We start from the raw sequence: 19,669 nt of genomic DNA on the forward strand, positions 1-19,669 counted from the left end.
CACAGCACACACTGAGAGAGTTTTGTCTTATTGGCCTTTGGAAAACACTGGCAGATAGGAACAGAGAAATATGTTTGGCCACATCCACATTCAGGTTTAGTTTTTCAGCCTAATGGCTGAAGAGGAAGACTTTTCATTAAGATTGGCACTACTAACCTGTATCTAAATTCCATTTGGAACATGAGGTTTCCATTGTGGTTTTTTTCTTTATTTGCAACTCAGCTTTTTTCCCACCAGTTATAACAGCCTTTGTATGTACACTACAGAGGTGTGCAGGGGTGTGGCTTTTCCCCTTGGTGTCATGGGTGCAAGATGCTGGGCTTGTAAGAGGCTCTAGACATAATTACTCCTTTTTTTTATTATTATTCCATTTTGATTCTGTTGCTGGTGCAAGGATGCTTGGCCTTTTGCATAATAGAGGTTATTCTAAATGGAAGAGCTCATGTAAACATTTTTATTTCCAAGACAGACAGCGATAATAAATTAAATTGAACTAGTTAGATGTAGATGTTTTACTGAAAACATATATATACACATAAGCACATATACATGCATAAGAATGCACACTAATGCTCATTTCTTCTCAATAAAGCTTCAAAATCTCTTCCCCTGGAATTTTTTTTTCATTTTGCTAATGGAATTGTATATTTTAAAAATCCTGTTTTAAAGATTTAAACAGTTTTTTTCAAAAACTGTGGCTGTGGAGTTTTTCTTTTTTAAACAATTTTTAAATTGTGGAAAATATATGTAAGATAAAATATAAAACAAAACTCAGTGATAGGGTAAGTTACTCTCTGGAGATGTTGGGTGGTGGCAGGGAGCCACTGCTCCGCCAGCCGCTTGATCACGAGCAGAAGCAACTGATACTCCACACCACCATGTTCCTTAGTTGGGTGCTCAGTAGGTTAGGAGTTTGAAATGCGTTTTCTGCTTGCACTATTTTCAACTTACAATGGGTTTACTGGGAAAGAGCCCCATCACAAATTGAGAATCTTCTATAGATCTTATTTTATTAAAATGAACACTTTAGTTTGTTTTGTGCCTATTTACTCCATCAAAATAACACTTTGTTTCTACTAAAGGAGTGAGCCTATTCAGAAACGACAGACTTCCTAAATTATAGGCTCACTGAGGAAGAAAATTTCCATGTTTTCTTCAGATACGTAATAGATATCTTATTAAGTGATGGCAGGCTCTGCCCTGTGGTGAATTCAGCAGAGGTGAACAGCTTCTGTGGAATTCTTTGTTTTCCCAGGGGAGGCAATTTCTCCCTTCAGGGATCCACACAATGGAAGCTCAGAAGCCCCCCCGCCCCCAATCACAAATCATGTTTCTCCAGAGCTTTTTGGATATTGTTAAAGTAGGGCCCAGTTAGCCCCTCTGAGACTCAGTGAAACCCTGGTGGCCCTACCACGGCCAGCCCTTTCCCTCCCACTGGAAAGCTCCCTACCCTGCACTCCCACAGCCAGCCTTCAAGGAGCCAGGAGCCCCAGAGGTGGGCACCAGGCCGTGCTGCAGTCTCTTTCATCCCTCAGAGGTGGTGGGTGCATTCAGTCGTCATCTGTTCACTCCAAACAGGAGCAGAGGGAACATCTGCCAGAAACCAATCCAGCTGTGCTGATGGATGCAGGGTGTAGGAGGCAGGGAGCTCAGACCCCTGACAGCCTTCAGACTTCCAGGAGGAGCCAGGCAAGTGAAGATGGGAAGGGGAGAGATGCTGAAAGGCAGAGAGGCAGCCACTGTGCCATGATGGGTCATAGGTAGCATCACTCAGAGCAGAAACCTTATCCAATGCACTGCACTGTCCTGGTCAGAGGACAACAGAGCACCAGTGAGACAGGCCAGGGTGGAAAGGGCATGGCAGGCCAATCAGAGTAAGTCAGGACGCTACAAAGCATAGTGTTGCAGAATGGGCACCTGTGGGGCTCTGAAGAAGGGCCTTGAATGTCCCTTGTGGTTCATGCCCTTGCTTCCCTGGTGCTCTGTGAGGCAGCCTGGCTCAGTGAGAGGCCTTCAGAACTGCAGCTCTGCCTTTACATGAACCAGTGTGAATTCAGAGGCTGAATATGTTTATATAAAGTGACTTATTTTAATGTTCATAGGGTTTGAAAAGAAGAGCAGTTTGATTCCTGTGTCAGCATAAATAAATACTGTCCGTGGGTGGTGGGTGTATGTGTTTATCCATCCATATGTGTGGATGGACTTGGAGTCTGCATGTGTCTGGACACAGGTACCCACACCTGTGCATTATGGAAATGGCCTGTGTTGGTAATGTGGCTGCTGTTTAGGAACAGAATTAATCAAATAAATATTATCCTTTCCTGTTTAGGGAGGTCTGGCCTGCTGTGTTTCTATTTTTATTTTGTTTGGCTTCTTTGCAACCTACATTCCTGAAACACAGCAGAAAGGACATGTTCAATTCCTATGTGCTGGCTGTAATTTGTATATACTTAGAGCTGAAAGAATTTTTTTAAATTTTTCTTAGTCTGGCTGCCTTGCCTGTCTTATTCAGATTCAGACCCTGGGATGCCAGAAAGACAGCAGCCCTGCTGAGAGTGTCCTGGGCGTGGTCCCACCAGTCAGGCCCTCACTCCCACTCACACCTGCCCACCCATGGTCAGTGCAAGTGTGGCCACTGACGCAGACTCCCTGACAGCACAAGCAGATACGAGTGACGATGTATTCAACACAGTGCTTTGGGACACAGCAGATCTGTTAGGAGGGCAGATCTGCATGTTTTGAACTTTTCTACCCTAATTACTACTTACATGACCAAGGCCACAGTACTCACCCTTAGTTCCCTCTCTGTAGCACAAGGATAAGAGCCCATACTGTACAGGGCTGCGGTAAGGAGGGAGTGGAGTGACCAATGTACAACATGCAGCACAGTGCTTGGCACACAGAAATGCAGGGAATAATAGGTGCCGCTCCATGAGGAGCACAAGATACTTTTGTTGATTAGTTATGACTGTTTTGTCATTGCCCCAACTTGCTCACAGAACCTTTTGTGACCTAGTAGTGCTTTATTCATTTATCAAGACATATATATTTGCCTTGTTCCAAAAATAATTTAGGGTGACCAGTGTTAGTCTCCTACTTGAATCCATTCTCCCAGTTCCTGTTAAATAGACACAACTGCAATACAAAAACACTTCTGTAAAAAAAAAATGCTTAGACCTCGTGCCTGAGCCCGGCCTAAGCAATCTGCTCTGTACTCAGTCCATTTGACCTCTGAACAGAAGCTTCCAGCCAAGAAGTCTTGCCCTCTTGACCACTGCGGAGGAGCTGGGTCCCCATTGTCTCAAAGGCCCCTAGGGCCAGACCGAAGAGCTCTGAGGCCGGCAAAGGGCAAGACGTGAAGATTCTCCCCGGTGACTCACAGAGTTCCTGACCTGCAGCATTCCTTCCACGGGGTCATGGAAAGAAGCTTGGAGCGCTCCAGGAGAGCACACGGAGTGGCCCTGGATGCACTCTCTCTGCACAGTGCGTGGAACTGAGGGCTCCTAGAAAGTCCTGCCCCAGGAGGCCGCCGGTGGAGTTACCTACCTGTCCATGGGCTGCCCCCCTGGAATTATCGAAGCATTTGAGAACAACCCAGCGTGACTTCCTCTGATACATGCATCTATCTGGATTCTCAGAAGTGAGGGAAGAAACCCTCCTCACAGGAGATGGTGGCCAGCCTGATTTGGACAACTGCAGCCCTGTCACACAGACTCCCAGCAGCCCCACTGTTGTTTCCACCTTCTGGGGCTTAGCTTTCCCACAGGGAATTGCTGGATAGTTTGGGATGTTCTGTATTTTGTTTGCTTGTTTTCTTACTTTTTTCCTTCCTCTTTTTTTTTAATGGATTACACCACAACAAGTAGCCTGTTGTTTGTGCAGGGTCTGTCTTGCCGTGAAGCTTCCAGGCCACATTCTTAGCAATGAGCTGCTGGGATCCTCTTTCTCTCTCTTCCCACTAGAGACCTGTTCTCTTTCTTGGAATTGCTTTGTCTCCCATTTATGTGCCTTGTAAGCTTCACTGACATCTAAGCAAGCTGTGAGGATGAAGTAGTGTCGTGGGCAGATACAGACACAGTGTGCTAGGCTGCAGAGATGGAGGGAGGCAGGTCCTGAAATCCTTCAAGGTCGCCTGAAGTTGCTGGTGCTTCATCTGGAAAGATGGAGATGTATGGACCAGTTTGATGCCTGTTTGGGTCTCTGGCAGGACCTTTTTAGTGGAACTATTGGACCTCCCTGCAGGGATTGAGGGATGGTGCTTCTCAACTTTGCTGCCCATTGGACTCAGTACAAGGCAGCGTGGTGTCCAGGGGAATTCTGAGTCCTTCGAACTAGATGAAGAGAGAACAGTTGTTTTTGATCTTTATAATCAAATGCCTTAGCACAACGCCACTACCTCCTCTCATTTTACAGCTCCTAAAACCATACCCGCTCATTCCTGGAATGCCTTTGCACCAGTGTCACTGTGTTTCTCATAGTGCCAGAAGAAACCACATAGAATCCTTGCCCTTCTCTACTCAGGAATTACATAAAACACTCCATGTGGGTTAGCAGGGTACCATAGTACCCCTCACTGGTGCTGACTCACATTCCTTAGTTCTCATCCTCATTATTCCTCCCAGAAAACTGCTGGGGCCAAAGAAACTTGCTTTTGCTCCAAATGGGTTAGATGTGAAGATAAGGAGAGAGCAAAATATTGTGGACCTGGAGTATGGAATCCTGGCATGAGACAGTGGTGCTGGCCGGAGCTGAGGACCCTGCTAGCTGGGAGGATGTGGGGAGACTTTGGCATGGACTTCACCAGCATAGCTCTGTGGGATGAAGGAAGGAAGGGGGAGAACCATGGGAGACAGGATTTTCAAGATGATCAGCATTTTTCAATCAAGGTACTTTTGAGAGAGGGAAAATATATCACATAATCAAAGGAACAAATGGATATAATATGAATACAATGTGGAGATTTTTTTAAGTCTTTAAGAAACAGAGCATTTGAAAATCATAGAAAATCTGCTTATGTGGCTTTGCCCCCAGAGAGTCTGACCCCGCTGTCGAGAATGAAATTCTTCCCAGTTACAGGTTCTGGGGTTCCCTCCCCAACCCCAGCCTAGCAGCAGTGTCGTCCTTGGAGTTCTACAGCAGTCTGAGCCCTTTTCCAGGTCTCTCTCCAGCACTGGGGAGCAGGATCTGAGGGCTGAGATTGCACTGCGGCCTCATGGTCAAAGAAGCTCTGCTGTGGGTTTCCCATGTTGTTCTTGTCTTTTCAGCAGCCATAATCCCATGTCACCTTTGAAATGTGTTGGTGAAGCTCTGTCATGAGAGAGATGTTCAGGAGATGAGTCTCTTCTGCTTTCTGGCATTTCCATTACTTCAAAAGTTTGTGTGTGTGTGTGTGTGTGTGCGCGCGCCAGGTGTAGTGGCACATCTCTGTGATCCCAGCACTCTAGGAAGCTGAGGCAAGAAGATTACAAGTCCGAGCCCAGCACGAACAGTTTAGAGAGATCCTGTCTCGGGATACTTTTTTTAAAGTTGGAGATGTAGCTCAGTACAAAAGCCATGGGCTCAATTCCCAATCCCACAAAAAAGTGTTTGTGTGTCTCTGTATGACAGAGACAGGACAGAGAGAGGATACACAGACGCAGAGAATGTGCTTGTAGGGCAATGTTAGATGAGAGGTAACTTATATCTCTTAGGCCAAATCTAACACCTTGTGTACTTCTCACTGCCTATTTTAAATCATTGGATTTTTAATGGCTGCTAGTGAGGCGAGGGTTTCACTGATGTAAAGGTCTTTTCCCAGAAAGTTTCCAGCATATCTGAGAACCCCTTGGCATAGAGGCTTCTTCCAAGCCAACATGCAGTGCAGAATCCACCAGGCAGAAGCCCTGGTGCTGCCGCAGTCAGCTGGCCACATTTGGAAAGACACTTGCTCTGCACAAGTTTGAGCTCCCACATCTCTGAAATGATGGTGTTGGTCTCAATAATGTCGTGTTTCCTGATAGTTTCTAGTAGCCTGTCACTCTGTGATGTTAATTTCTTGGAGCCTGTTCTACAATACGAAAGTTCTCTTACTAAAATTGCTATAATGACTGCCACCCAGTGAACACCACAGCTTTTCCTTTATCTATTCCATGTAAAACTTAGAGGCTTAACAGCATGATGGGATAGTGTCACAAACTAATAATCCAAGTTGGTTGGGTCAGAAATTATTTGTGTGACCTAGAATAAGTTATTGTAATTCTGCAAATCATTTATTCCGTGTTCTCCACTGCCTAACAGTTGTAAGAAAAGGTAAACTGAGAGATAAGACTGACTGCACCGAGAGATATCTGACTTACAGAGTTCATAGACATTTCTTCTATGGATATCAAAAGACTTTTTGCGATAGCTAACAAATGGAGAACATTTCTAATTTAAAAAGTGTTTAGATCAGACTGAAGCTGAGTATCTCATAGAAAAGAGAGACTGATTCCCTTTACCTCCATCACCCCTGCAAAAACTAGGCACAAATCATTTTAACTTCATTTCTAAAACTAAGTATGATTTTGATTTGGAGCCTTGCTCTGCTACCCTTTATGCTCCTTTATTTGAGCCTGTTTTCTTATCAGAAAAAAATACATATTAAAAATATCTACAAGTCAGAGACTATGCAAAGAAAAAAATCATGAAATATACATAGCTTCATTTACTCAGAGATAAACTCATGTTGGATGCATATTTTGTTTGTATTTTTCCTAAAAATAACTGGCTCAAACCATTATACTGCATGTGACTTGAAGAAAAAAATATCCCTCATCACCCATGAATATACCACAAAGTTTTAAGTGTCTTCTCAGATGGAGGCAAAAAGGAAATGAATACCAGTGCTGGTGGAAAACGATATAGTGCAAGGGTGTGCAAAGTGATGAGCAACTCAAGAAGGATGCTAGCTACACTTTCTGAGAGCTGAAAGCTGAATCTTGAAGGATGTGAAAATGTCCAGCCTTAAGAGAGCAGAGGTGTTTACCAGATAGAAGAATCTGTGAGAAGCTACCAGATGCCAACCTGCTAGAGACACGGAGCAGTGTGGTTGGCCTGGCAGGTGAGGATGATGGGGTTTAGCACATGAGCAGAAGTTGGTGGGACCTGGCTGTGTACCCTGATTTTGTTATCCAGGCTGCAGAGCGTGGAATTTTTGTTGGCAGCATACAACCAGGGACTAAATGATACTGAGTGACACAACGAAATCCCTACTTTATTCCTTCTGTAAGAACACATTTTTCAAAATCCAAATGCTTTTTTTAAAAGATCTTCATATACAAGCCAAGAACAGTCTCTATGAACATCTGTCAAAATTGTCATCACCTCTGAGGATTTTAAGTGCTGTTTGGAGTTCTTTAGTGGACTGACTTAAAACATATATGGCATTCAGTAACTCCAGCAATAGCAAATTCCCCCTAGAGTGCCCAGGTAGAAGCCTCAGTCCCCAGTTGGAGGGAGTGTGTTTGGTTCTGCCAGATGCCGGAGGGAAGGCTCTGGAGAGGAAAGCCTAATCTCCAGTGGTTTCTTTAAATAGCTCATTGGCGTCACCCAGTGGGGAAGTGCTGGAATATGGCTTTCAGGCCTATGGTCTTAAAGGCCAAATCCAATTGCATACACTATCTTCAAGTTTCCGACCTGCCATTTCAACCATCCTTCTCGCGTAGGAATTTAAGAGACATCCCAGGAAGCAGTTTTCTTTTCTGTATATTGAGGCAGCGCACTGTTTTGAGGAAAACCCAGTCCCTGCTCATCATAGAGTAACTCAGTGACCTTGGATAAATCCATATCCTCAGTGAAACTGTTCTCCCCTGGACTTCCTTAAAAAAAAAACAAACTCTTCCGTATTTGTAGTATCCATAGTCTTGGTGCTGTAATCGTTTTAGTATTTATCCATGCAATTCCCAGTGAAGAAAAAGTATCTCTGGCATTCTGGAAAATCAGGAACAACTTGCAACCATCTATAATTAATATGTAAGTCAATATCACTGGAATTCATGCTCATGAGACTGTCTCAGGGGCCTTTAAACTAAAACCGAATGGTGTGGTAGAAAGAGCTGGTCTTTTCAGTCAGAGCTGAACTTAAATCCCCCACCTGCCATTTTCTGCACAACTTATAAGTTACTCTCCTTCCCTAAACCTGTGTCCTCATCGGTATAATGGAGTTGGCAAATCTACTTCTTGGGTTAGTAGGGCCAGGGTTACATGAGGTAGTTCCTGTGGGGCAGCGAGCGCTGGAACTGATGCAGTGAGCACTGGGACTGTGCTTGGTGTTCCCACTTAGGCTCTGCATTTCACCTGTTTACCTTGAGCAGATCACTTCTGCTCTGAGACTGGCATTCTTCTGCCAAACAAAGATCCTGGTTCCTTCTCAGAGTTATATAAATCCCATGACGTTGCCACCTGAAAGCACCTGACACTTCATAGTGCTTAGCAAATGCTAGGTGGGTTTTTTTTTTCTAAAAGTACTGACCCATTTCAAATATTTAGAGGTAATTACAAAGTTAAAATTACGCTCATCCCTTCAACATAATTTCTCTCTTCTCTTTCTGTCTCAAATACACAACATTATTGCATCTCCATTTTATTTTTTCTATCTCTATCATTAGTAGTTAACCCAAAATATAGGAACCTTTGGAAGCAACAAACAGCAAGTTCATTTTAGGCTTGTCGTGGTTTATTTCCATCCCTCACCCCAAGTGCACAGGTCCTTATTTACCTGTCCACATCATGACCTCTGCTCCATCCACAGAAACACCAGATCGCTGGTCAGGTCTCACCTCCACACCCCCACTGGCCAGCCAATTTTGGATCTGTCTCAGTGGGTATATTATCAGAGATATCCTCCCAGGCCTCCTCCTCCAGTAAGAAATGACTGTCGCCAGGTTTGTGCTTCTGAAATGCATCATTCTATGGGAAGAGATAAAAGAAATTAAGGTGTATTGAGTCTGTGTGTATGTTAGCACATTTAACGTTCTCATGACTTTCTCAGTTCAGTATTACTTCCTCTGCCTTGTGAATAAGGAGAGTGGGGCCTATTCATTTGTTGATTAAACAAACATTTATTGAACATCAATCACCAGAACTGGGAATCCATCAGCAAACAGCAGGCCCAGCCCTTTTTGACAGCATCTTACATAGGATGAATCCAGGAGGCAGCAATGAAATTGCTAATAAACTTTCTAATGGCTAGAAGGGACATTTTAGGTAAGACTTGTGGGCTCAGGCAGATCATGCAGGTAGGTAATGTGCAGCAAAGGTGGGATTAAAATATGAGTGAACTTGGTTCTTGCAGGTCAGCATGCAAGAGAAATAGCAGTTGCAGTTCTTCCTGCTGCAAGTGGAACTTGAAAGCAACTTATTCATCTAATTAAAATGACATTAATCTTGTCCTCCCTCAATGCTGAATGGCACAGGGCTCATTTTCAGCCTTTTACCCAGACTGTTCTTAGAGATGAAAGAGGAGTCATTGCCATCTGCCTAGTGTTGGGATGGAGCCTACAAAAGTGAAAGCACATGGAATGATTCAATGAATATTCTTCTTCTTTTTTAAAATTTTTTTTGGTACCGGGGATTGAACTCGGGACCTTGCGCTTGCGAGGCAGGCTCTGGAACCACTAAGCTAAATCCCTGGCCCTATTTCTTCTTGTTCTTGAAACTCAGTAACTAGTAACAACAGTCATGCCCAGAGCCCATGCATACTGACAGGTACAAACCAGAACGTCCTACGCAAAATGCAGGTGGGCAAGGATGAAGGGAGTGGCATCTCCCCTGTGGGTGGAATGGGGTGTCAGGCGGAAGTCAGGTGGAAGTCGTCTCATCTGACTTGGGAAAATAAATGACAATTAACCAAAAAAGAGGGATGAGTAAGGTGTAGCAGGAGCGGGCACTGGGCAAGAGGCTCAGCCTGTGCAGAAGAGAAAGGCTGGCACATTTGGGATCTGTACATGCTCTCAAGAGCCAGGCAGATGATGTCCATGGCTGAAAGGCCAGGTGATTGTATATCAGACACTTGCTGTATGCTTCATTTCCATTAACATTGTCTTCTCTTTCTGCTTTTCTTAGACACACTTGTTATTCATTTACCCATCTTTGAAAATTAACTAAAGAGAAGTTATTCTCTCTTCTAAGCAAAATAGCAATGATCACATCAGCTGGCAAGTGAAGCGGGGAGACAACTGGGAGTGGTAGGGACAGGGGCAACCTGCAGAGCACATTCTTCATCCAAAGCAGACAGCCAGTCTTCAACAGCACTGCTCAGTGGCTCTAGATCTTGCTTTTTTTTTTTTTTAAGTAAAAGCAAACAAGTTGGATTTTTGACAAGATAGTCAAAATTTTAAAACACTGTGTTAATGAAAGAAATAAATCTGCAGACAACATAGAACTCATCCTCACTCAGCATTATTCATGGGCCATGCTTTGCAACCTTTTGCTGAAAGGCTCTGAAATTCCCGGGAGTATTTTCAGAATCTTTCATCAAATCATTGCTCTGCTTAGTTTCTCCTAACTGTCCTTCTCCCCTTACTTTCTAGAAAGAGATGACGAGCAGAATGTGTCACTGACACTCCACCTCATCCTTCAGAAGAAAGAAAAGCCTCCTGGAGTCCTAAGTGGACAGGTGGTGGACTTCCTAGTTGAAGTGGCACACCTACTTCCTGGGGCAAGAGAGCTGGAGACAAGCGGGGACTCCTGGGAGACCTTTCCCACTCACGTCATGTGCTCTTACCCGTCCGAGTGCTGCTAGCCTAGACCTTCGGACCAGGCAGACCACGGCACACAGAAGGACCAGCCCTGACCCGTCTGGCTCGGGACTTGCCCAGGAGGGGCCTGTGTACTTCCATGCGTGTCACAGTTCTGCCTGTGACCTGCCACCTAAGCTTTACTGGAATTCAGGTTTTGAGACTGAGATGTTTATTTGTACCTTTCTACTTCTCCATCTTGTTAGCTGGCTGACTTTGCTGTCATTTGTTTTCTAAGTACTGAGTGAATTTTGAAACTTTGGATGGACAGCAGATTTTTCTGTAATAAGCCTTCCTTTGAGATCTATGAAAGCTCCTGCTCTGATCTCGTGGTTTAACATTGCACAGAGCCGTGGCACTGTAAGAGATCTGAAGCCAGGTCTGGCAGGCAGCATTGTACCATTTCCCGAATGAGCCATTTTGTTGGGGACCACTCCATGGACTAACTTGTCTCTGCCCCAAATGGTTGTCACATTCTAACTATAGGGAACAGACTGGTTGTTAACAGAAAGCTAACAAATTACCAGTTTGTCCAGATCAGAATGTATTTTTTTGTAATAACCATCATCCCTTGACTCTCTTGTCGATGTTCCTTCTTATTTCCCAGAAGAGAGAAGTAAAAGAAAGTTACAAATGACTAAGAGTGACCAGTAGGAGCCGTGAGCCAGATTAGTGCAGTGTTTGTTCTTCATTAAAGGGTAGGGAATCATGGCTGTCTCTACATAATATTAATATTTCAGTGATAAAACAAAAGGACAATTGGTTATTTGGTGTGAGTAGGTTAAATTCCCAGTCACTGACTTGCGACTTCCTCGTCCTCTGTCACGTTATATCACGGCACACAATTAATTTCTGCTCCTGTGATTGTCCACAGTGGAGCCAGAGCTGACTGCCCTCTACCATCCATTCCAGTTGCTCTCTTCCAGTAGATAGAAAAACACATTCTGTTCCGCATCCTGATGTTTGAAACCTGAGTATGGTTAATGAAATGCTGCATTCTCCGATTCATTCATAAAACTTTGTTCCTGATAGCCCAACCTCTGACTAGGGGGTAATAATACTTCCAATGATATGTGAGTTTAACAAAGTACCAGTTGGTGAAGGGAAGTAGATAAGAATGTATTAGTGCATTTTAACATTTAAAAGATAACTGAGCAACTCTGGTTTTACTTTATTTTACATAATGTGTTCAAGCCATTTGTGGCTGCCATGAAAGCCTAGTAATCATGAATTCTTTCTGCAGACTAAAAAAGGGTTGATTGTTTGGACACAGTAGCATTCTATGTTGACCTAACCATGCAGATGCACCCTTGCTTTATATCTCAAACACATTGCCCCATGGAACTCAGATGTTGCTACCTCTCTCTATCTTACTGTGCTCTGGTCAACAATAAAGCTTTTTTTCCCTCACTGACTTTTAGAGGTCAAGATAGGCCAAGATTTTTTTCAGCATCACTTTTGGCTGCAAGAGTATCTGACTGGCCTAAGGATCCAGAGAAACAAGAGCCCCTCAGTTCCAACCTATGCAATTATGTGATACCACGTGGGAATGCAGGATGATGGTGCAGAGAAATGACAGTATGAAACTCATCTTCTCAGAGGTTCTCTAGCTTTGTACCCTGGAAAACCACAGATTTTTGCATTTAAGAAGTTAAATGTTTCTTTCATTTTAATGATGCTTAATCAAGTGGGAGATTAGACTCTGAAGACATTTGTCATTAACTTTTAAGGTTATTTTCTATTAACTGTATGAAATTTCCACTCAATTTAAAAATTTAAATATTTTTAAACTTCTTAGAACAATTTCTTCCTGGTTATATTGATAATTGCTCTAATCAACTCTTCTAGAGTAAATTCTGGCAAAATGTTCTTATTTCTTCATTTTCGGGTGATCCTATTACTGCAGAACTTTGTTTGGCAAATTCTGTTGAGAATCTTTGCAGGTGATTTCTAATGCTTTGGCCTGACTTCAGTTTCCATGCATCTCTTACTGCAAATTGAGGATCTTAGCTCCTCCCTTGGTCTTCTCCAGCCCTCCGGGGCAGAGGCCCGCAACTCTGCTGCTCTTTCCTAACTTGACCCATCTACTCCTCCTTTTTTTACTTTTTATTTTATTCTGAGAAAATTCAAAGTGGAAATTTCAATATTGAAAGATTACAAGAGCATCCTTAAGTGCATCAATTGTTAACAGTTTGCCCCATTTTCTGTCTTTCTGCAAATATCCATTCCTATTGCTGAACCATTTGAAAATAAGTTGTAGTCATCATGAAACTTTAAAGTACTTCATTATGTTCCTTCTTATCAATAACATTGTCCAGTCCATCTTCAATGTCATTATCACCTCCAAGAAACTGAGCAAAAAAAAAAAAAAAAAAATATATATATATATATATATATATGGTATACCTAGTATACAATCCATGGTCAAAATTCTCCAGTTGTCTCAAAAATATTCTTTATAGTCTGTCTCTTTTAAACCTAGGATCCAGTCAAGAATCACACACTGCATTAACTTGTCATTGTCTTTAGTCTTCTTGAATGGATTAGAATCCCCTTTAGTGTGTGTGCTTGTGTGGTAAAGTATGTTTGTGGAGGGCTTTGGTGTGTGTGTGTGTGTATGTGTGTGTGTGTGTGTGATGTGGTATCGCTTTCATGACTGACATGAAAGAGTTCAACCTGGTTTGTTTATAGAGTGTCCCACAATTTGGAGTTTTTGTGTTTGTTTTCTTTTGTTTTTCTCCTTGTTTCTCATTATGAGATTTAGGTTAAACTTTTGGCATGAGTACTGTATTTGTTTCTTTCCTATCATATCAGAAAACACATAATATCTAATTGTCTCTTTTCATGATATTAAGATTGATCAGTGTGCTCAGGTGTTATCTTCCTGATCCAATCATTATTGAATTCCGTAACTTATTATTAAGCTGTAAAAATCTATACTTGTACATTTTAGAGAGGGTGAGTCTATACATGTGTGCATCCACTCCTTAGGATTATCAGAGGTCCATGGAAATGACTGTACCCATTAGAGTTAGATAACACAGCAGTGACACAGATCTTACTTTTCCATTAATAGAAGGAAAAGGAAGCAGGAAGAGGTTCCAGTGCAGACAGTACACAAGTATCCTGGATAATAAGAGCTTACATGTTTGAGTAGCTTTGGTTCTCCCACAGTGACTGCCTACTCAGACCCATGGTTTGATCACAGACTTCATGTGTTCTTCTTGAGGGTGTTTTTGTTAAGGGAAATCCTAGATATTACAATGGATTGTGGTCCTCCAAAAGACCACAGCACTTACTCATATATGAAGAATTTATGTGGCATTAAAACTTCATGGGAGATGGCAGAGGAGGTGGGGGAGATGATTAGGCATAAAATGTCTAAAAAAGCTCCTCAGCAGAAAAATAATGACAAATAATAGGTGAAGAAATACTAAGCTAGAGTCATTTTCTGCTTCATAGATTGTTAATATTCTCCTCTTGGAGTGTTTTCTCATTCCTAAGAGCCGAGAATCTCAGAGCCAGACTAAATGGAAGGAACGTTGGCAGATTTCTTAATCCTTTCCTGCTACCTCCCAAACCATGTCAGTGACATTCCCCGGTGAGAACCTGTTCTCCTCTCCCATGTCTTCAGGCACAGGAGTCCTACCACAGCCTCTGGTAGAAACCACTGAAGCTTTCCAATGTCTGAACTCCTTCCAGTCAACTTGAGCTGAAGTAGTCTGTGAGTTTCAGCACATCTTTTCTAGTCCCCACCTTTGGAAAGGTCCAGTGACTACATGGGATAAGTAAACATATAATAATATCTTTATTTGCACACCCATTAAATATTTGAATGCTATTACCAATGGCCCTTTAGCCCTACTTCTGTTAGAGCTTTTCCAACAGGAGCATCCCCTGGGAAGTCTTGCTGTCCAGTTGGTAACCATTTCTGTAGCTTCATTAGAAGCTTCCCACACTCTCCAGTGGCTGCATTTTGGGTGTCATCCACCACAAGCCTGATCAGAAACTATTCCATCCCTTCTTCAAACCCAGTTATGTCTATGAAATACTGACTTACTTTTTAGACACCAGAAAATTTTTCTCCATTTTAAATTCCACACAGAATTCTTAACTATTTTATATCCAACCATTTTGGCTTAGCTTCCTGACTATTCTTTCTTCCTCCTTTAACATACCTCCTCAGATTAGACTGTTTTGAGTTTGGTGGTAGTGTTTGTTTTTAACCACCTCTTTGAAAAAACATTAAGGAACTTAAATAGAGTTCCTCCCATCTATTTGTGGTTATTTATGCCATTCATCATTCTGGCCATTGGTGGAAGCATATCACTTTCTATGGTCGCTTACCTGGTGTTCATTTCTTACCCCATGGGTATCACACTGTGAGAAAAAGAAACATTGTAGGAAAAGTATGCCTGTATCTTCAAGAAATAGACACTAAGTCACTAAAAGGAAATAGAGGCATCATTAGGATAATACTGTTGTCATTCTTGCTCTGATCATTTTGGTCTTTGAAGAAACTGATGATTCTTTCCTAGAATTAGCCAAACAAAGTGTTTTGGAAATAATGATCATTTTCTTGCTTTAAAATATATCTCAACAAAAAACTTTTATAACAGGTTATTTCCCTCTGAACAGGTTTTAATTCTGAGTAAGAATTTTCAGTGACTATATAAGGATTTATATAATATAGAGGGAAGAGTTCATTTCTAATGAAACAATTAAGCTATTTTACTAGCCTCTAGTGTTCAGATTTAAAAGTTTTCCTGTATCATTTTTACATACGTTTGAAAAAAATGTTGACTATATTTTTAGTTCCGTTTGTGATTAAATTAAGGGTTTGAATATAAAAACAGACTAACACAATTAAATCCATTAGTAAAGTAAGGTAAAACTAAAAGATATTTATGAAATCAGTTCTTTGTGAGCTTATAATTCAAATGTCACAAATAAAAGACGTGTAACCATCATTTGGTCTGTCTTTTTTTAATGCTTAATGTATTGCTTTAGTTTACTTTATTTATTAGGTTCTTCTTGCAGTGGTCCTGAAACAAGTAAATAAAAGAAAAACTATTAATACTACAAAAATTCAAAATTTATTTTAAAACACATGTGCACATATTTGCATTTTAGTAGTTCTTTTATCCTATTACAGAACATTTTAAGAAGGCTTCAAGCATTTAGTGTAGCTTCTCAACAAATTGATGTTGTACATGCTTTTTCTCTTCAGTAGGATTCAATATTAATTTCATAATAACCTGCTTTGTAGACATAATAAAACTAGATCATAAAAAAGCTCATCCATCAGAGTGCATAAGCTTTAGTTTTAATCTCTTGTTTTCCACTATCTTATTTGTGTTACCTTTGGTAGTTTAATTGTTCCTTGCATCACATTTCTGAACTACAAACTTAAATTATAGATTTGTTTCTATATAAGATTGTTTTCAGAGAATAAGGCAAGGTAATGTATTTTTATAAAGGAGTATATAAAAATTCAGTATATTGTTATATGGATAGTATACTTACCATTATTTTATAATAATATGAATGACTCCAATAATAGTCACTGTTCCTAATAGTAATATAGGATACTATGTCTGATAAAACCTGTTTCATTAGATAAAGTGTGGTAGGGAGGTGATTTCTAGGCACAGGGCAGTGGGGAATGCAGTTTCTGGAACCTTATCAAAAATATATTTCCTGTGCTTCTCAGTTACACTGTTTGAAATGTATATCACCGTGTGACAAAGAGGTAAACTATGGCCTCAATTCAGTTAACAGAAATGTTTAGTTGGACCTGCACAATTTTGTCCCAGATAGACCTTTTTTTAAACTAGCTGCCATTTAAAAACTGGGAAACTTAACAAATAAAAATAAAGAAATTAGGCTTATTTTATAAAATCCAATTTGATAATTCCAAGCTTTTGTTCTTTTGTGGCAGAAACTGGCTGAGAAGTGGCTGTCCCACTGAGATGGGACATACTCTTCTCAGTTCACCACTGTCTCACCCTGCCACTGGCCTCCCAACTGTGCAGCTGGTTGTCAGTTACCATTTGTTTTCTTATAGGAGGATGCTTTGCCCTACCTTGAAAGCTTTTCTGGTTGCAGCCACTGTTATACCATGTCTGAGGAAAGCACTATATTTTTCAAATGTATCCCCACACACATCGAATATCTGCTATAGTCTTAATTTTCTAGTAACCAACACTGTATTAATGATGATGAAGGAGAAAGTGTTAACAGACAAATCAATCCAAACCAGATGCTTTCAGTACCCCTACACAACAAAAATTGATATTCCCATGAGAAATTCACTTCCTTTATGGAAATTAAGATGATCATTAAAGCTGTCTACTCTTTAAATTATTCTAAATTTTTAACCTTCAACACTACTTCCAAGTAAATTTATATACTACATTGACCAAAATGATAAATGTCATTGAAAATGGCAATTGTAGTTTCATTTATAATAATTATGTATTTTATGGGGCTGGGGATTTAGCTCAGTGGCACTATGCCTGCCTCACAGACGCAAGCTCCTGAGTTTGATCCCCTGTACCGGAAAAAAAAATTATTATTATTATATATTTTATTTGATTTCATTATTAAATAGATTTTGGCAGAGCATGTTATTTTAACTAAAACTCCTCATTGTTTTGATGTAGCACAATTTTCAATGTAATTCAATTTTCATGAAGACAACCAAGCAAAAAAAAATTTTTTTTTTCTTCGGTACTGGGGATCAAACTCAGGTCCTTGCACCTGGGAGGCAGGTGGCAGAACCACTGAGCTAAATCCCCAGCCCCAAGCAAAAATTTTAATAGATTAAACGAGGAAGTCAAAGTCAGTCTAATTAAACTATGATTTTGTTTATAACTGTTACTACTGCACATTAGGGAAAATGATATTGTATGATTGAGACAAGTCTTCACCTATTATCGAAACACCAAAGAATAACAGTCTAAGCCAGGGATGGTGAATCTTTTAGAGCTTTCAGTGATGCAAACAGCCTGCTGCGACATGTGTGCCAGAAGTTCACCACCACTGGTCTAAGCTTTCAAGAAATTTACAAAACACAGAGAAAAATAGGTATAAACATAAAGGAAAATAGGTATCAGCATAACCCTAGGGCCGGGGATTTAGCTCAGTGGTAATGACACCTACGTTGCTAGCACAAGGACCCGAGTTCAATCCCCGGTACCAAAAAACCCCACAAAAAACAAAACATAACCCTGTGTTTCTTGGGATAACTATTCCCCATGACTGCATGTGTATCTCTGAGATGTATACATTCGATATTGCTGAAAGTTTCGTGCTGGCTGAGATTCACAAAAGCTATGAAAATTTAGGAAATTTGTAGATTCTAATTGATTTGTTTAGAAGTTAGTTGTCTGACTTAGGTCTGTCGTAATCAGAAATTTAATGACATAGAAATTTAATGACATAAAGGTACAACAAGGATATTTAGTCCGCATGAATCTATGTGAAGACAAAAGCTTGGTAAAGAAGTTTAGGATTTGGGGTCAGGATAAAGTCCAGTAAGAGAATGTAACATTGGCTGGGAAATGAGCTGGTTTGCCTGCCCAAGCTGTGGTTGAGAATGCAGCCCCTCTTCTGCTCCAAGCTCTACCATACTTCTCATTTCGTGCAGAATAAAAATCTGGGCTCTAGATAGTCTCACTTTTCCCTTCCATGGCTGGCCTCCTTGCTGGCTTCAGTCATGCTGAGCAATACACCGGCTGCTCATTGCCCTTGACATTCTGCTCCCAGTGACCATATGTCTCACTTCCCCTCTTAAGTGTTCTCAATGTCACCTCAGTGAGGCCTCTGCTAATCACACTTGCCATCAGACCCAAAGCTCCCCTTTCTTTGCTCTACTTCTCTTTTTCCCACAGCACTTACATAATTTCTTTATTTATTAGGCCTACTGTTTATTGTCTGTCTCTTCCCAGTAATGTCATCAGAAATCTCTTTTTGTTATTGATATAGTCTGTGTACCTAAAATACCATTTTAGATATATAGGACATGCTTTATAAACATTTGAAGGGTGAATAAGTTTATATGGCAGGTAGGAGCCTAATTAAGATCTACCACTAGAGAAAAATTAATTTAAAATAATGTGTAATAATAACAATTTGATCTTACTAATACTGAAAGCGTATATAGTAACTAAGTGCTATTGAATGCTTATGAACTAAGTGCACTATGCATTTTACATGAATAATGTCATGTAATGTTCAGGGCAACCACATGAGGTTATCTGTTCTTATCCTCATCTTATAGTCAAGGTTTTAAGTAAATTGTTCAAGATCATAAGCAAGAAAGTGATGAAGCTGCATTTTAATGCCATACCGATGTGTTGCAGAACCCACAACTAAGAGTTGATGCCTTCAGTCATTTGCACTTTTGAAGATTGTCTCATTTTCTGCACACCTACTCCATGTAACAGCAATTCTGCCTTTGGTTTCTTTCCTGGTCATGTATTACTATGATTGCAATGTATTTGACACAATATGGATTGAAGATTATAAAGGGGGCCTTAAGTCAGAGATCAGATAGAATGAGGAATCTAAAAAGGACACCAAGAAGGTCAGAATGATGAGCTCACTGAGTGTTGAGTGGTGTGAGGGTAAGACTAGAGGCCCAGGAAGTTCCTTGAGGGAGCAAGAAACAGAAGCCAATCTACAAACCCAAAAGGAATTGCCCATCGTAGGAGCAGAGGTTTCCTATAACTTGAAAGGATTCATAAGAAAATGCTTCTTGCTGTAAAATTGAAATGAAACATGAATTTCACTCATAGGAATCCAAGCAGATTTTTTAAAAAATTGAAAAAGAAGATATTATCTTTGAGAATCAGTAGTTTGAAGAACTAACACAGTTAATTTTGGCTAATTTTTCTCTTCCACTAAAGAAA

General features: G+C 40.8%; 1 protein-coding gene across 3 annotated transcripts in view; it reads left to right on the top strand.

Moving 5' to 3' along the window:
- The window catches only part of Mob3b (MOB kinase activator 3B), a 198,089-nt gene that overhangs the window by 166,870 nt on the left and 11,550 nt on the right, over positions 1-19,669 (top strand). Inside the window, exon 4 of one of the 3 annotated variants that reach the window (XM_021252947.2) lies at positions 1,579-10,538. The exons of 1 other annotated variant lie outside the window; for it this stretch is intronic. In XM_021252947.2, the coding sequence (XP_021108606.1) occupies positions 1,579-1,764 (186 nt within the window). In that variant the 3' untranslated portion in view covers positions 1,765-10,538. One more of the 3 variants, XM_004838371.3, reaches the window with a different exon arrangement.

Source organism: Heterocephalus glaber, unplaced genomic scaffold (genome assembly GCF_053883595.1).
Source record: "Heterocephalus glaber isolate CG9 unplaced genomic scaffold, H.glaber_assembly_v1.0 deba00001481, whole genome shotgun sequence".
NCBI lineage: Eukaryota > Metazoa > Chordata > Mammalia > Rodentia > Bathyergidae > Heterocephalus > Heterocephalus glaber.